Genomic DNA, 17,107 nt, shown 5'->3' with positions numbered 1-17,107 from the left:
TGATATCTTTTTTCATGTTTATTTTTCAAACAATGCTTGCTAATCGATTCAATTCACACTGGAATATTAAAATTCGAACTACCCAAAGACAAATACAATGAATATCCTATTTGCAGTGGCCCCTTCAGATTTTTAATGTGCTTCAACCCATTACTCTTGTATTGCGGCAAAGCTGCCTTTCGAACCCTGCTACAATTGCAAATGTATCAACTAGGGGTGTGCAAATAATCCAAATTTCATTATTTTTCACATAGTGTTTGCTAGTCAAATGAATTCGCACAGAAATTTTATTATTCGAACTATGCGAACTTTGCAACAACAAATACAGTCAACGTTCAATTAAAAATGACCACACAAACTTTTTCATAATCTTCACCTCAATCTCAATACACTTGCATAATGGGACAAAGCTGCCTTCTTCCTACGGTCGCAAATGTACTGACTGGAAAACATTGGTTGTAACATTTGATTGATGTGGCAGAGGTGGGGGCTGTTCTGTACCTGAAACTGTGACAAGAGGTCCAAAAAATTGGAGGCCAAAGATAATTAGCATCTAAAGTTTCAGATCTTCTTATATATTGACTAGAGCTGTGCGAAGAGCGAAATTTTGGGAGCAAAGCGAATTAGAATATTAAAGTTTAAGTGCGAATTGAATTGAATATTTGTCGAATACTTTGAAGTGAAAAGTACAGAAAAAATCACAGTATATCCAAGGAGTGAATGATGATGAGTAGGCGCAGCTCCGGAGGTACATCGGTAAACCATGAAGTCCCCGTGAATCTTACCCAGTCGATCGTTATGCGAAGACGTCACAAACAATTTGCGCGCATTTTACCACCGCTTTGCAGGCTCTCAGCTCAGGATCCTCTTGCTGGCGCTTTCGTGCAGCTTTGGCTTTGCGGGCTCACCTCCAGGTCTCGACTGTGAGCACGCGCTGCAGCCGCTTTTTGAGCCCTCCGCTTCGCCACCTTCGTCGCTCAGGGAAGCCTCTAGTGGTCTCCGATCACAGAAGAGCACGCATCGGAGCAAGCGCCGCAGCATTATCGAGTGAGCAAGCAGAGTACTAGCGGTACAGCGCCATCGCCATTGCGGTGGCTACTACAACTACTGTGACGCCGGACAAGCCTACGCCTTAAGGAGGTACGCTCCTAAAAGGTTGCAGAGGATCCCTGAGCACATTATGAGAAAGGATAACTTCGCTAGGTCGGTGAAGTGTTACCTTGTTGGTTTCTATCAAGTATGAGGCAGTCCAGAGACCGAATAGTATTTATTTACACTATATGGTGCAAACAGTGTGGTGTCGACAACACTTTATACATGAAAGGAAAACTCTGCTTCCTACACCTCTCCAACTTCTGTGCAATCACAGGTGATCTGGCGAACGAGCAAGTGCTTGCTTCGAATTTGGCGTTGCTAATCTGCCCTGTGACATCAATTTCTGAAAACATCTGAAGTTTAAGACGCTGGAAATACTCATACAAATTTTTTCAGACTTTTTGTGTAAAATGGCCCTTATTAAAGCCTCTACCAATGCCACGTAAGTTCTAATCAGCGTTTTCAGTCAATCCATTTCCAGCTGAGGCAGAGTCCTAAAGGCAGCTTTACTGCAATATTTTGTGATGCCGTGAAGAATATTGCCACAATCCTTTCCTCAAGCTTTGTTATCACCCCGTTACACTATGTTAGCGCAAACCGCACCTACGATGTTCGAAAAGCTTCAAGGCCTGTACATCGTTTTGTTAAGATTACGCCCACTTCGTGAACATTACAGATTATTCTGGAACCTACGTCCCCGCTAGCGATAATGCTAGAACATTCGATGGCAAGAGTATAAATGCTGATGCGCTTCGCCGCTTGTCAGTTGATTGACGGCCGACGCTCTGTTCGCCGCTATCAGCGCAAGTCTGCCACTGTAATTCGACTTTCCGTTTACTGGCACAGGTTCGCCCAAATAAAGTTTGATCTCAGCGTACAGTCTCCTGTCTTGGGCCACCCCATGACCCGGTGACATCTGGTGGAGGTGCTGCTTTTCATCTACCGGACACCACCGTCAAGCCATGAACCAAGCCCACGTCCCGAGGAACAGAACGACACCAGCCATGAGCAGAGAGTTGGACGTAGGCAACAAGGCCTGCCACCGGAATACGGGCTTTCAATTGACAACACCCGGAAGACCACAACGTTAACGTCGACCACGGGGACGACAGCGCCTGTGCCACATACACAACTCCTGCTCTGGTAACCCAAAGAGCCACCTCCGCGGTGTGCCACTGGAAGACCCGGAAAGTTGGCTTGAAAGGTTCGACCGCGTCGCTGTCTTCAATGAATTGACGGACAATGACAAGCTGCGACACGTCTATTTCACCTTAGAAGATGCTGCTCGGACCTGGTTTGAGAATCAAGAGCGAAGCCTTACTACGTGGGATGTCTTTCGCACTAGGTTCCTCACCACTTTTGCAAGCTGCAACTCTCCTCGAAACTAATCTGCAGATGCCAAATGAAAACATGGCGCTATCACGGAAGATATTGTCAGAAATCCCGAAAAAAAAGAAAAGGCCGAGCAGGCTCTGCACAGCCGGGTTCAGAAGCCAAATGAAAACGTGGCTATGTTTGTCAAAGACATGTCACGCTTGTTTAAGCGCGCTGACCCAGGGATAAATGAAACAAAAAATGTTTGACTCCTCCTGCGGGGTGTCAAGGAGCAACTTTTTGCTGGACTCATACGCAAGCCCCCAACCACTGTCGATGAGTTCATCGCTGAAGCTACTACCACGGAACAGGCACTTCAGCAACGCTCTCTAGAGTACGACTGCCAAGCTTCTGTTGCCGCGGTGTCACCTTTCACCTGTAGACAGGACTTATCAGCACTCCGCGAGCTTGTGCAGAGCGTGGTCCAGGAGGAGCTCGAAAAAGTCCGTCCCACTTCTGCTCACCCAAGTGCGACGATTCTGGGAGACATTATTCGCGATGAACTCAGGAATGTGATCCAATCATTGCTCCCAATGCGTGCGGAAGCTCCTGCTCTGTCTTACGCCGAAGCTTTGAGGAGTTCTCAACCTTCTACTTGACGCCGACCACCCTCTATTTTTTCACCATCGCCCCGTCAATTCGCACCTGCAAATAACTACGAGAGCACTGTCCAGTATGATGTTCCGCGTGAAGTCACCCGTAAATCTGACGTAAGGCGCACCGCTGACAACAGGCCCCTTTGCTACCACTGCGGCGAAGCGGGCCATCTGTACTGCCAGAGTGCGTAACGCAGGATGGGCCTTCAGGGGTTTCACCCTAACGCGCGTCGACCCAGCAACGCAGAGCGTCTTTGCGAGATTCAGCAATACCTAGCAGCGCAGCAGCCGTTTCCTCCTGCACAAAGCCACCGGCCACACTCACCTTCTCCTCGGCGCCTCGGCTCGCCTAGTCGTTATTCCACGTTCTCTGGTGTACGAAACAGGTCCCCAAGTCCTGGCCCACGCCAGAAAACCTGAGGCCAGCAGCCGCTGGAGGTTGGGCCGCTGTTGACCGAACTGACAAACATCCTCCGCCACAACACGTTGACGACGCCAATATTGCTGTCACGAAATTTTCTGAATGGGACGCAGCAATTTCCGCCAATATTTCTATAACCGTCGACAATCACTCGACCACCACACTCGTGCATACTGGCACCGATTACTCCGTTATGAGTGGTTACTTCGCGGCTGCTCTCCGAAAAGTGGTGACGCCATGGAACGGTCCACAGCTCCATACCGCGGATAGTCATCTACAACGCCGGTTGGGAGGTGCACTGCCCGAGTACATATTGGCGCTTTGACCTTCATCGGGACATTCGTCTTACTGCGGGAATGCTCTAGGCAGGTCATCTTGGGATTAGACTTCCTTCAAGAATGTGGGGCTTTTATAAATCTCCGAGAATTGCTGGTGACGTTTTCACGTAATGAACATTCTCAGGATTGTGAATCACGTAAGATGGCGCTGTGTGTATCCGACGATTCAGTGACAGTACCGCCCCGTTCCAGTGTTCTGGTTAAAGTGCTGAGTGACATCAACCGAACAGCTCTCGGAGTTGTGGAAGGCAATGTGTTCGTGCTCTTGTCTCGTCAAGTATGCATCGCCTGTGGTCTCATAGAATTGACCCAAGAGCCTGTGAAAATTCTACTAACAAATTTTAGTCATGAATACCCAGCACCTCCACCAGTTTGTCACGGTAATAAAATCAGTGCAGGTAACAGTGTAGCCAACAGCAGAACAGCTACGATCGAGCAGCGCGAGTTCTTTGTCGACCTTTCTGCCCATCAAATCCTTCGACACCCACAAGTAATGATGACACTAGCCTCGCAACAGCCAGAAACACACTACATGCTCGTGTCAATATGATTAAACTCTTCCCCCACGCTGACCCCGACATGCCCGAGGAGAAGAAGGTCCGTCAGCTCATGTGAGGAGTCATGCAAGAACTCTTTGCCAGGCTGATCAGGAACCCGCCGAAGACAATCGCCGAATTCATTTTGGAAGCATCTACGATCAAGAAAACGCTCGAGATGCACATGTGGCAATGCAGCCGTAGCCTTTCATCTAAAAGCTCAGCCGACATCCAATTGCAAGGAACTACCGGCCTAAATGAGACGATCCGAGTGATCGTGCAAGAAGAGCTGCGAAAATTGCTTCCTTCAGCACAGCCTCACGTGGACTCCATCGCGAACATCTTGCGCCAGGAGATCCAGCAGTCGCTGAGCGTTCCTCAGCCTCCAGAGCCACAGCTGCAAGTCATGGGCTATGCTGCTGCAGCCTACCGTCACAACCCTCCTCCACGCCCACGCCAAAACTCCGCCCCGTCCCACTTTACTCGCCGGACGCCACTGCCGCCACCACCACCATCGACGCCCTACTGTTCGCCTGCTGGACAGTGCATCGTACCAAGAAAAAACGATGTCTGGTCTGCACCTGTCAACCGCCCGCTCTGCTACCATTGCAGAGAAGCCAGACACACCTACCACCGCTGCCAGTACCGCCAAATGAGACAGCGGAGTTTTGCCATCTGTGGGAATTGAGGCTAGCCCACTGCCTTTGCGCGGGCTTTGCCGCCTTTTCTGTTGTTCTCATGTCCCGACATGTCTCCCCTCCTCCGCTGTCTGCCGCGCTGGGGGTGCGAAGTGACATTTAACCCCCTCACTCGGTAGTGGATGCTGACTGTGGCGCCGCGAGCGAAGTCTGCCGAGAGGTTTTGCGCGCGTGCGTCGGGAGCGGGCCAGATACTCTCCGGGACAGCAGACGGTGAGCCACGCAATCTTTTCCGCCCGTCAACTCCCGTCGCTCGGGGCTCGTCGGACTTCGCTGACGGCGCCTCGTGCCTGAGGCGAACGCTCACCTTTTGTTGCCCCTCTGCGTACGCTCGGCCAAAGGGTGATACGGTGTCCTAGTGCGTGGCCAGGCTATGCCGACCCGTATCTCTCCGAAGCCAACGCAAGCGCCTTTGCTCTCGCTCGAGAAACCCCAGGCCTTAGTCCCGGTGTCTCCATGAATCACCTTTACCATGGAGACGGGCTCATGGCACCCTGTGTAGTACTTTAAATATAGTAAATGGGCATATCCCCGCCGTGGCGTGGATAAGCTCATTTGCTTTCCCGCCGCGCCTTTGCAACGGGCTGTACTGCGTTTGGTGTTGCCACAAACAATAAAGTGTTGCGACCTTGAGCAGTACTGTGTTCTCGCCATGGCGACGATTACCGCGTTCCCTGCGGCTCGCTAAGACCGGACCCACACTAGTGGCCGTACTCCTTCGGAATACCTGTCACTACACATCGACGTGCCGCATCCACAATGGGGGTGAACGACCGCATGACATCGCCAACTACCTCACAGGAGCGCAGTTGAAACCCCGACGACCTTACTGTTCCCCATCATCAGGCCACTACATGCCACCGCAACGCCGACAGTACACCGGCCCTACTCGGGGCCGTTTCTCGAGCCCATACTCGAAAAACTAAAGACAGCAACTGATGGAGGTGCCGTTGCTGGACGACGAACTGCCAAATATCTGCCCCCGCCGACGCTGCGACGAAACTTCAAGAACCCGTTGCCACCTCAATGCGGTTTCGACGTTGAAACTTTGCGGTCAAAAGAAGACCTGATGACACAACGTCAAAACAGCGGTACAAGCCATTGTAGCCATGATCAGACGCCACAACTCAGCTGCAATGCACGACGAACCAGCGACCTCGACGTACTACAGTGAAACCCCGTTTACACGTACCTGCCGGGGACGACGGCATAACTATGCACTAAACGTACTACTCATTAACCACCAGATAAGAGTTTGCATCTCCTGGCATGCACCACTTCTGCCAACAACAGAAGAAACTTAGTGCTACTGAAAATATTGCCTGAAATGCCCACTGCAAAGCCATTTCTTTCCTTTAGCCAAAGTACAAAAAAGTTTCTGACTCTTGTACAACTGCCGGATAGCACACGGTGGCAACACCGATGTGCATTTCGAAACTGCCAAAGGATCCAGGGTACGCAGCGTGGTACAGCGACAGAATGGACACAATCAGCTGTCTGTGATACACCTGTTCCGCTGTCTGCTTCTAAGCAAACACTGACGCAGTTTTCTTTTTCAAAACGTGGTACAGTCGCAGAGAGCCAAACCTTTCACTGCGTGGCTATTTGCGTGCAACGCTTCGCTCACTCCGTGCACACTGTGACTGCCGATCCGGTTGCTGTTCAGTACGTGCACTCTCTCCGCTTTAGGCCATGCCCAGATTCAGCGAGTAGCCTGCTGGGTTAACGCGGCGATGAAGAGCTTTCCACAAGCAATGTGCTCCTCACGAAGCTCTAGCAGTCCTGGCAGCGGAGAGAGGCACATTTGGGTTGTCGCTAAATAAAAGCATGCAGCATGGTAACAACAGTGCTACGCTCGTTGTACGGAGCGCATGTTCGCATAATACAGCAAAGATTCTTGGTGCCCGCGATCTGTAACGCTAAACTTCGCGGTAGCCAGCTGCTTGCGTTTCTGTAAAGTGGTGTGCGCTTGAACATGGTCCTGCAAAACGAAGCGGCAGTGAGCAGCGGCCCAGTGCATTCAGGTAGTCCCCTACTAAATGCGTACAGTAGGCCTAAAGTGACGGTAGACCACACGCATGCGTAAGCAGATAACTGGGGATGTTTACTGTTATAAAGCTTTTCGCCGGCGTTCATACCGGCGTGTTTGTCAGTGGTCGCCACCTCGCCTCCATTTTCTTATCAATGGTACTCGCAATGTTATCACTGCAATCGCGCGGAAGTCAAAATAACTTATTGGCTGATCACTGCACTGATCAACATGACTGAAAATTATTCACGGAACATTATGGCAAAGTTCAATGAAGCAGTAAAATTTTGTTGCGCAAAATGTTATCGCTGTACACAATTAGTACGCATTAGCCGGTAGGCATAGGCCGAACACCGCGGCTTAAGTGGTCCACAAATGCATTAGGTTCTATGACACTTGGTCGGGGATTCGTTGCAACTATGTTTTAACTGTTAGTACGCTTCAAGGGGGTACGCACTAATGAGGTCTGACTGTATTCGACGGCCACCACGTCACTCAGATTATTCTGGAACCTACGTCACCGCTAGCGATAACGCTAGAGCATTCGATGGCAAGTATATAAATGCAGACGCGCTTCGCCGCTTGTCAGTTGATCGACGGTTGACGCTCCATTCGCTGCTATCAGCGCAAGTCTGCCACTGTAATCCGACTTTCCATTTAACGGCACAGGTTTGCCTAAATAAACAGTTTGAGCTCAACATACAGTTTCCTGTCTTCGGCCACGTCACAACCTCGTGACAATATTAAAGATATGAAGAGGCCACTGTAACGATGCAGTGCATCTCCATGTCGGAATAAGCGTTCTTTTGAGTCAATACATTTGTTACCATAGCAAAACCTGAAAAGTAGCTTCGCTGCAATGTGCCCCGTCTGACTTCACCCCGTCAGACGATAGTAGTCTGACGGTGTGAAGTACACAAAATATCTGAAGGGGCCACTGCCAATCGGATCTTGACTGTATTTGTCTCCTAAAAGCTCGAATAGCTGAAATAGTAAAAATTCCAGTGTGAATTGAATTGAATCAAATAGCAAGTACTATTAGAAAAACAGTCGAAGTTTTGAATATTCACACACCCCTATTACTGATGACAAAGATGCAAAGTGAGAGCATCCTTGTCTGCCCCATCATTTGGGCTTCCACAGAAGTTTAAAGAGCAGGACAGGCTGAGGAAGTAGCATGTTTGCTTTTCACATGTAAATTGTTGTCAAAAAAATTTTAGTTGCACTGAATCGTGTAAACCAACACGATTCAATCTCTGCATTGCCTCATTTTTGATAAAGCAACTATAAAACACCGCCTCGCCAATACTTCCTCAACCTGGCCAAAAGAAACACTTTCATGTTGCTATCTCATAAGAATATGCTTTGGAATACTGTCCAACTTTCTTTTGTCCAGCTTTGCTTTGAAGTATTTGAACAATATTCTAGAAATTTTGAAAAAATACTAAACTCAGTGCGCATAGAACAAATACAAGGCAACCAAAAACCTTTTTGATTCTCTTGCAAACAAAGGCACAAGTTCTTTTTATTCGTTTACCTCACCTGATTTACTTAGTATTAGTATTAGATAACAATTATTCCACCATCTACTACCCTTTCACTGAACATTACACTATGAGACAGCATAATGTTTCAATAGCCGAGCACTATAGTGCACATGTAATATACTAAACCTTCTGCTCTGTATTCACCCTAGATGAACATCCCCATGCCTTTTCTGTATGCCACCTGATCATGTCAAAAATCGTATTTCATGCCAGCACTATTTTTAAAATAATCGATTCCTTAAAGCTGATTTCATCAATGGCCACAAATGGCATTCACACAAAAATATTTAAGAACACTAAACTTTTAACAAGTATGATTTTGTCTAACATTTTTCAGTAATCCCTTTCATTTGAAGCGGAGTCACAAGACTGGAAGGTAGGCAAAGTCATCCTAATCACAAATAAAGCTAAATTGTATTCACCCAGAAACTATCGTTCCATTTAGCTCACAAGTGTGTGCTCTAAATTAATAAACCACATAATCTGCTCCCATTCAGTCAACTTCCTCGTATCTCTCGATTTCTTTATTAACCACCAACATGGCTTTCAGAACAGTGTTTCACACATCGCTCAACGAGCTCTGTTTGTCAATGACATTAGCTCTAGCATTGATGTAACTATACCGGTGGACACGCTTTTTTTGGATTTCGAGAAAGCTTTTGACAAAGTTCCTCATAAAACCTTGCTCTTCAGCCATTAGTTTTCAATCGACCTAAAACTTTTTAAATCACTGCCAACAGTTTCTCTACAATAATAATCTATCTTCGTCATTACGCACCATCATTTCAGGCATGCTTCAAGGCATAGTCCTAGAGCAATTACCTTTCCTAATATACATTAGCAACTTGCCAAATAAACTTTCCCTGACATCACACTTTTTGCAGATGATTCTCTCGTTTATCACCCAAATAACAACATATCAGATGTTCATGAACTTCAACCTGAGCTTCATAAAATTTAAATCTGGTGTAAAAAATGGTTAATGTCCTTAAACACAAGCAAAACATCACTAATTTTAATTGCCAACAGTACCACTCTAACTTGACTTACCGTATTTTCGCGCGTATAACCCGCACCAAAAACCCAAAAATTTCAGTGGCAAAATGGAGGTGCGGATAATACACGGGGTTTTTTCTATAGTGCTGCTTCACAGCAATGCGTATTGTGCTGTGAAGCCCTTTAACAGTGTAGCGAAAGCTACGGACGCGGTTTCCACAAATTTGTGTTGCTCCGCAAGTAGCATTGCAGCTTGCGGCCGATTTTTGTTTCACTTGCTTGCATCGTTGAAGCGTTTAGAAAAACATTTAGGGAGAGACAATTCGATTGTTCAGTGTAAAATCTCACCGTCACACTACAAGTATATTTTTTGGACGTTTGCGAGAGAGATAGAGATATTATCAATAAATTTATGTACTACTTTTTGACGCGGTAGCAGGCATGCATTTCGGTTCTGTTGTTTCCAGGGTGCTGTTACAGTGTACTAGAAGGGGTAGTGCTAAGTCGTGGAACCCTAAGCCGATCTGTTCTGTCACCATGAGTAGCGTACGGCGGCAGTCCTTCACGGCACAGCGAAAGCTTAAGATCATCGCCGTCGCCGAGGAATTCGGAAATCCCGAAGCGGGAAGACGGCACGATGTGGACGAGTCCTGCATGCGACTGTGGAGAAAAAATAAAGAGAGCCTACAAGCTGTGCACCGCGACCGCAGGTCATTTCGTGGCCCCAAGACCGGTGCCTACTTTGAGCTGGAGGCGGAGCTAGTAAAGTTCATCAAAGATGTGAGAAGCAGGGGTAACGCCGTATCGACCGAGATGGCCCAAGTGGAACCACGGCGACTTTCGAGGGAGCTGGGCCTACCTCACAAGTTCCGTACGAGCCGCGGATGGCTGCACCGCTTTATGAAGCGGCAAGGGCTATCAATCAGACGGCGGACTTTAATATGTCAACGCTTGCCGGCTTCTTATGAGGAGAATCTGCCCAAGTACGAGAGATAAGTAATTGGCCTGTGAAAGCAGCACAATTACATTTTCTCGCAAATCGGCAATGCGGATGAAACTCCTGTTTATTTTGAAATGCCGCCAGACACAACGATTGAGAAGACGGGCAGCAGTTCGGTGAGCGTGCTGACCGGCGGGAACACGAAACTGCGCATCACAGTCTTGCTTTGTGTCCTCGCCACCGGCACGCAACTGCGACCGTACGTTATCTTGAAAAGGAAATGTCTACAAAAGATTCATTTACCTGCCGGTGTGGTGGTGCGGGCACAAGAGATTGCGTGGATGAACAGTGACTTGTTCGTGGACTGGATCAAGACGGTATGGGAAAAGAGGCCGAGTGCGATGCTCGCAAAGAGGTCCATGCTCGTTCTTGACTCGTTCCGCGGCCACACAATTGAGGAAGTGAAGGACCGCCTTTCACGCAACGGCACCGACTTAGTTGTTATACCCGGTGGAACGACGTCAATGTTGCAGCCTCTAGATGTGTCGCTTAACAAGCCCTTCAAAGCGCATGTAAAGCGCTATTATGCCGAGTGGATGGCCGAAGGCCTCTACGATGTGACGCCGACAGGACGAGTCCGAAGGCCTGATATTGCCCTATTCTGCAAGTGGATTGTCGAGGCATGGAAGGCCATTCCAGGTGAGATGGTGCGCAAAAGTTTCAAGAAATGCTGCATCACAAACAACATAGATGGAACCGAAGATGACCTTGTGCATAACAGTGAGGACTGCGGCTCAAGTGATAGCTCTAGCGAGAGCAGCGACAGTGAGTGAATTGTGACTGGCCTTGCAGACAGCGTATTCTGCTTGCTAAATAGAGCTTTTTCGGTCTACATATGTACTATGTTGCTTGAGCAGTAGCTTTTGTACAGCCTTTCCTGTATATCAAATGTGCGGGCAATACGCGAGGATTTTTTTTTTCTTTCTCGGTGAGCTGAAAGTGGGGGTGCGGATTATATGCAGGGGCGGGTTATACGCACAAAAATACGGCTTCATTAATAACACTGAAACATCTGTAAGTACATACAAATATTTAGCTGTCCATTTATCTTCTGATTCAACACGGTCTCTTCACATGACACACATTACTGATGAAGCAAACCACGCTCTTGGCTATCAACGTCTAGGCTGTTTGGGACCCGCACCAGAGTAACAACGCTAAAACACTTGAAACTGCAATACCAGGCAGCAAGATTCAACTTTTCAGGTTATTCATACCAGTCAAGTGCAACTCGACTTGATTCTCATGCTAAACTTGGTACCCTTTTGTCCCCCCAGTCTGTCCGTATGACTCGTTTGTGCCTGTTTTTCAAGTTAGTTTTATCATGCATCACAACGTACTCCTGCTATCAAGCACACCCCTCGTCATTCAGACCGCATTGACCATGAGAAAGCTTTGTACCCATCAAATGTTCACACCACTGCACACCTTTCATTCATTTTTTGGCAGCAGAGCACGAGATTGAAATGGCCTTCCTCTTGAAGTTGTACACAATCATCAACTTCAAAGCAGCAATCGAGTACCTACCCCTTTAATTCATTGTAATAGCACACCCCTCATGTAAAACCCCTTCATTGGGGCCTTTGAGGTATTGTATATAGATAAAGAATTATAACACGATTATCATGGCACCTGTTACCTCTGCCTTGGTGTGCTTCTGTCGATCAATTCCCCGAGTGATGGAGGTCCACGAGCGGCCCGACACAATGCACGAGAGGATTTTGTAGAGCTCGCCCGACACACCCAGCTGGTTGCCCCAATATTGCAGGGACTCAAGATCCCGCCGAATCAGGGCTAGCCACAGGTTGGCATACTGCAGACGAAACTGGTCGGTCAACTCCTGCAAATTAGGATTAGTATTATTACGAAGTTCACTGCCGACTGTGAAAGACCACATGCCATTTCGTGCAATCCATGAAACATTTGATACTGCGCACTTAACAAACAAATCCACAAGTGCAGATGAGATCGGCGCAGCACTTCACCAGCTGATTCTTGTAACTAACATATCCAGTAACTGCTCATTTGAATGTCCTCTATGTAATCCAAGTAAGAATGGCCTGCTGTCATTGTGCTCCACTCTCTTTGCTCCCTGTTTAAAGCGAAAGCTGCCATGAGATCATAACAAGGGCGTCATATTTGTCCGCCACTGTCGTCTCCACCGATGTCTATAACCATTATTGATAGGCATAAGAAAAAAAGAACGTAAAAAAATATTCACGATGGAACAGGTTTCAAACTTAGGTCCTTTTCGCGGCAGCCCAGTATGAAGCCACGCCGATGCTTCCTTTCTTTCTCTAAAATTGTAACTATTACAACTTAGGTTTACGTATACACATAGCATACAAAATACTTAAGGTTGCCTCCACACATTTACAATAGACCTTACAAAATGAATTTCAAGCAACACTGTGCTATAAAAAGGTATTTGAAAGGTGCATTGAAGGAGTTCTAAGCACCGGCATGGCTCTCCACGGTGCCCACAGTTCATGAAGAGCCATGCTGGTGCTGGAAGTTTTTTCACAAAAAGACATTATACAAGTGTCATGACGAGAAAGGAACAATGTGTAGGCTTGTACAAATTGTGATTTTCATCAAATGATTTTGAATCGATTTCTAATATAGGATATACACATATTCAATAAAAAAATAAGTATATATTTGTCACAACCCAACTAACCTGTACAATAATTTTTCACCTGTGCAAAAGCCATTTTTTATTGTTCAAAGGAAGTCAAAAACCTTGAATAGTAGCAGAACTTGAGTTTTGTTAAAATGCATGTAAAAAACTGCCAAGTATACTGGTTTCTTATTATTGACTATATTTAGAGCATATTAGATGATATAAGAAGCTTTTAAACTTAAAAAAATGATGAATCAGTGTGAGGGTAAGATGTTCATTTAACCTTGAAGTGTGGATTTCCCCTGGATAGGCAGACTCACAGATTAGCACCCTTTCACTGTATTGAAACTACTTTTGCAAAGAGTTACATGCAAATATACATTTGAAAATGTGCTTTCATGGCTTAGCACCCCTATAATGCAGTGATGCCACCTTTACAAAACAACATCTATTTGTTCATTTTAAATACTTTGAAATTTTGAACATTTTTACTTCGAATTAAAGTGCATTCAAATACAGTAATATTCAATCAAATGTTTGAAGCATTCAAGTATTCGCACAAACCTAGAATAAAGTTAGATTTACCAGTGCAAGGAAAGACTGAAAATTCAGGAAGGACACACACTCACAGCACAGTGAGTGTGTTTCCTTCCTCAATGTTTTGTCTTTTTTTACACTAGTAATCTTGACCATGAATAAACTCACTCAAGCAGCAGTTTTCGCTTGTAATAAAGTGTGGGAGAAGAGTAAATTAACAAGCACAGTCAGTGTGTTTCCTTCCTGAATGTTCTGTCTTTTTTTACACAGGTATATCAATCTTGACGATGAACAAACTCACACAAGCAGCAGTTTTCGCTGGTAATAGAGTGTGGGAGAAGAGTAAATTAACAACCAGGAGTCACAAAATGTAAACTGAGTGTGTGATTGAATGTTTTGCAAGAGATACCCAGATGCACGGAATTTTTCAGTTAGGCATTGAACTATACCCTATGATTCCCTTCGTAAATCCTGGTTTAGATGTAAATTTATTCATTAATTTTATTTTAACATACTGCAGCCCCAAAGGGCTATTGCAAGAGTGGGCTAATACATCAAAGAGCAACATAGGAGTGGCAAAATAAAATACACAAAACATTATAACTAAATTCACTGAATATCATTGATTAGAACAGTAGACTCTCAGTAAATGGAAACCTGTTTAATGGAACTGCTGCCTAAATGGAACAAATGCTTCTGACAAGATTGGTTTCGTTCTTGTATTGTGTGCCCCTGTTCATATCTCAGTAAACGGAACTCCTGTTAACTGGAAGACATTTTACTGGTCCCTTCACATTCTCTTTATGGAGAGTCTACTGTAATATACAGCCACGTTTCTTTCCTCAAGTTTTGTTATCGCCCCGTTACACTATGTTCAGTGCAAACCGCTCCTACGGTGTTAGAGAAGCTTCGAAGCTGTAGTAGATTGTTTTGTTAAGATTACGCCCACTTCGTGAACCTTTCAGACTATTCTGGAACCTACGTCGCTGCTAGCGATAATGCTAGAATGTTCGATGGCGAGTTTAAAAATGCCGACTCGCCTTGCCGCTTGTCAGTTGATCGACGGCCGACGCTCTGCCCGCCGCTATCAGTTACAGTGCCTTGCTGTAACTTTTCTTTTTTTTTACGTGGCCACGAGTTCGGCCAATTAATTAAACAATTCTCATTAGAACGAGTCGTCTCTACCTTTGTCAGCGTCAAGACTTCGTGACATGATGTGATGTAGATCGAACAAACCCAGGCAGAGCATTCCACAATTCTATAGAATCAACAAAAAACTATATTTAAACGCCACTGTACAATGAGAAAAAGAGGACATGTTTAACTCATGGTAATTTCAAGTGATTGTTGGTCTGGAGGGTGCGATGACTTGCCGAGTAGGGGGATTCATGGAGTGTTAATCAAATCATGAAGAAACTTCAAACATTCCACGTGATGACAAGAGAGATGGATGGGTAAGCGGAGAATCGGAAGATGGGAATTAAGTGAAAAATACCTTAGAAGGCACAGGGTTCGGGCTAGTTGGTACTGATCCATAACTTATGTAAGCGCTAAAAGCACGTACGTAAGACAAGCGAAGGACACAAGACAAGCGCTTGTCCTGTGTCTTTCCCTCGTCTTACGTACGTGCCTTTAGCGCTCATATAGGTTATGAAAATACCTGTCATAGTAATTATAAATAAGGGATGTGGCTTTCTTTTGAACAGATTCTATTTTGTTGATATCAGAAATTTTGTGTGGGTTCCCCACAATAGACCCATATTCCAATATTCGACAAACCAAAGGGTCATAAGTAAGGAGTCCAATGCTGAGAGGTGCTGAACGTACTGTGCATTGCGGGTAGCGTAACTTTCTAAGTGCATGGTTACACGCGAGCGAGTTCAAACTGATGAGACCAAGATAAATCCGGAGTGAAAATGAGACCTACATATTTATACTGCGAAAATTTTCCAAGAAGGCAACCATTAAACTAATAAATAAATGGAGAAGGAAAAGAACACTTCGTAAATGACATAGATACTGTTTTCTGGAAATTGATTTGAATTTGCCAAGTGTCACACCATGATTAAAAAGATGCAAAGGAATCATTAAGAATGATGTGATCATGAGAAGTTTTAATCATATGATACAAAACACAATCATCAGCATACATGCAGATTTATAGTGATTATAGATACATAGTGAGACCTATTGGATAGGAAAGAAAAAGTCCACTTTACTAATGGGTGATTCCACGAGAGATCGACACGGGTCCAAAAGTTGATATTTTAGATTTCATTGAGTTTTTTATATTTCGTGCACCTCTCACCAGGTAGCCCAAAAGTCAACTTCGTTTTATTATTAACGACATAACTTACGAGAAAAAAAATATCGAACTTCACCAACACGGAGGCACCAACTTCGTCACCTGTCCATTTTCGAAAATTGCAGATGCTATGAAAAGACAAATATTTTTGTTTCAAGGAAGATATTCTTTACCTGAAATGTATTCTTTACCTGAAATGAAGAATGAATTCATACGGTTTCAAGCTTGCAGACCTTAAGAAAATTGCTTTTAAAAATGTCTAATTTTGCGACAGTTTAAAATAAGTTAGCTACTCCCTATTTTTCTTCTCCGAAAGTAATGCAAGCAGCGTTTTCAAACTTGGCACGTTTTAAGAATATAGTGTGTTCATTAGATACATAAATTATTGCTGCAATAGGGCAAATGTAAATTTTTATATATTGCCTCGAAATTCTCATATTGGCAAAAGTGTACTCCACTGAAATTTGAATAATAAAAAAACCTCATCTTCGATTTTTCTTAAAATCTCGTAAGTAGACAACCGAAGGCCATCATACAGTAATATAGAAAAACTTGCATTATTTTGTTTTTAGAGACAATATTCATGGTACAAATCAGAGCTTTTCGAGAATGCGCTGATAAGTTGAGAAATCTACAAATCGGAACGGAAAAGCGGCAATGAGCTTCAAACGCGAGTAAACATGACCGCATTTGGTGAAGAAAGGCTGTTGTAGCACTGTGGCAAATACGTACCCATGAAGGCGCATTTATGCTCCTAATGGAGGAAATCTTCGACACTTTAACTCAGTTGCAAAACATCTATCTGTATTTGCAGATAAACTCAAAGATGAAAATGTTCCAACGCAAGTGTTGGGTCTCGCTAGAAAAAGCATATGCGCTTGAAGTACCTTCACTGGTATTTTGGTGGTGACTGCGTGAACCAAGAGATGCGCTCAAAATGGCTGCATCTTTTGCAGATCACATTTAGCAGTACGTGACGCTAACAAAACACAACCATGATCAGTGCCCTCAG

General features: G+C 45.2%; 1 protein-coding gene across 6 annotated transcripts in view; it reads right to left on the bottom strand.

Moving 5' to 3' along the window:
- Window positions 1-17,107, bottom strand: part of Adck1 (aarF domain containing kinase 1) — a 146,427-nt gene that overhangs the window by 31,317 nt on the left and 98,003 nt on the right. For all 6 annotated transcript variants that reach the window (XM_075865915.1, XM_075865914.1, XM_075865916.1 and 3 more), the window contains one exon: window positions 12,270-12,470. In XM_075865915.1, the coding sequence (XP_075722030.1) occupies window positions 12,270-12,470 (201 nt within the window). The remainder of the gene's footprint in view (window positions 1-12,269; window positions 12,471-17,107) is intronic.

This window comes from Rhipicephalus microplus, chromosome 6 (assembly GCF_043290135.1).
Source record: "Rhipicephalus microplus isolate Deutch F79 chromosome 6, USDA_Rmic, whole genome shotgun sequence".
Taxonomy (NCBI): Eukaryota; Metazoa; Arthropoda; class Arachnida; order Ixodida; family Ixodidae; genus Rhipicephalus; species Rhipicephalus microplus.
The sequence above is the reverse complement of the archived record's forward strand: the minus strand, read 5'-3'. Positions and strand labels throughout refer to the sequence as shown.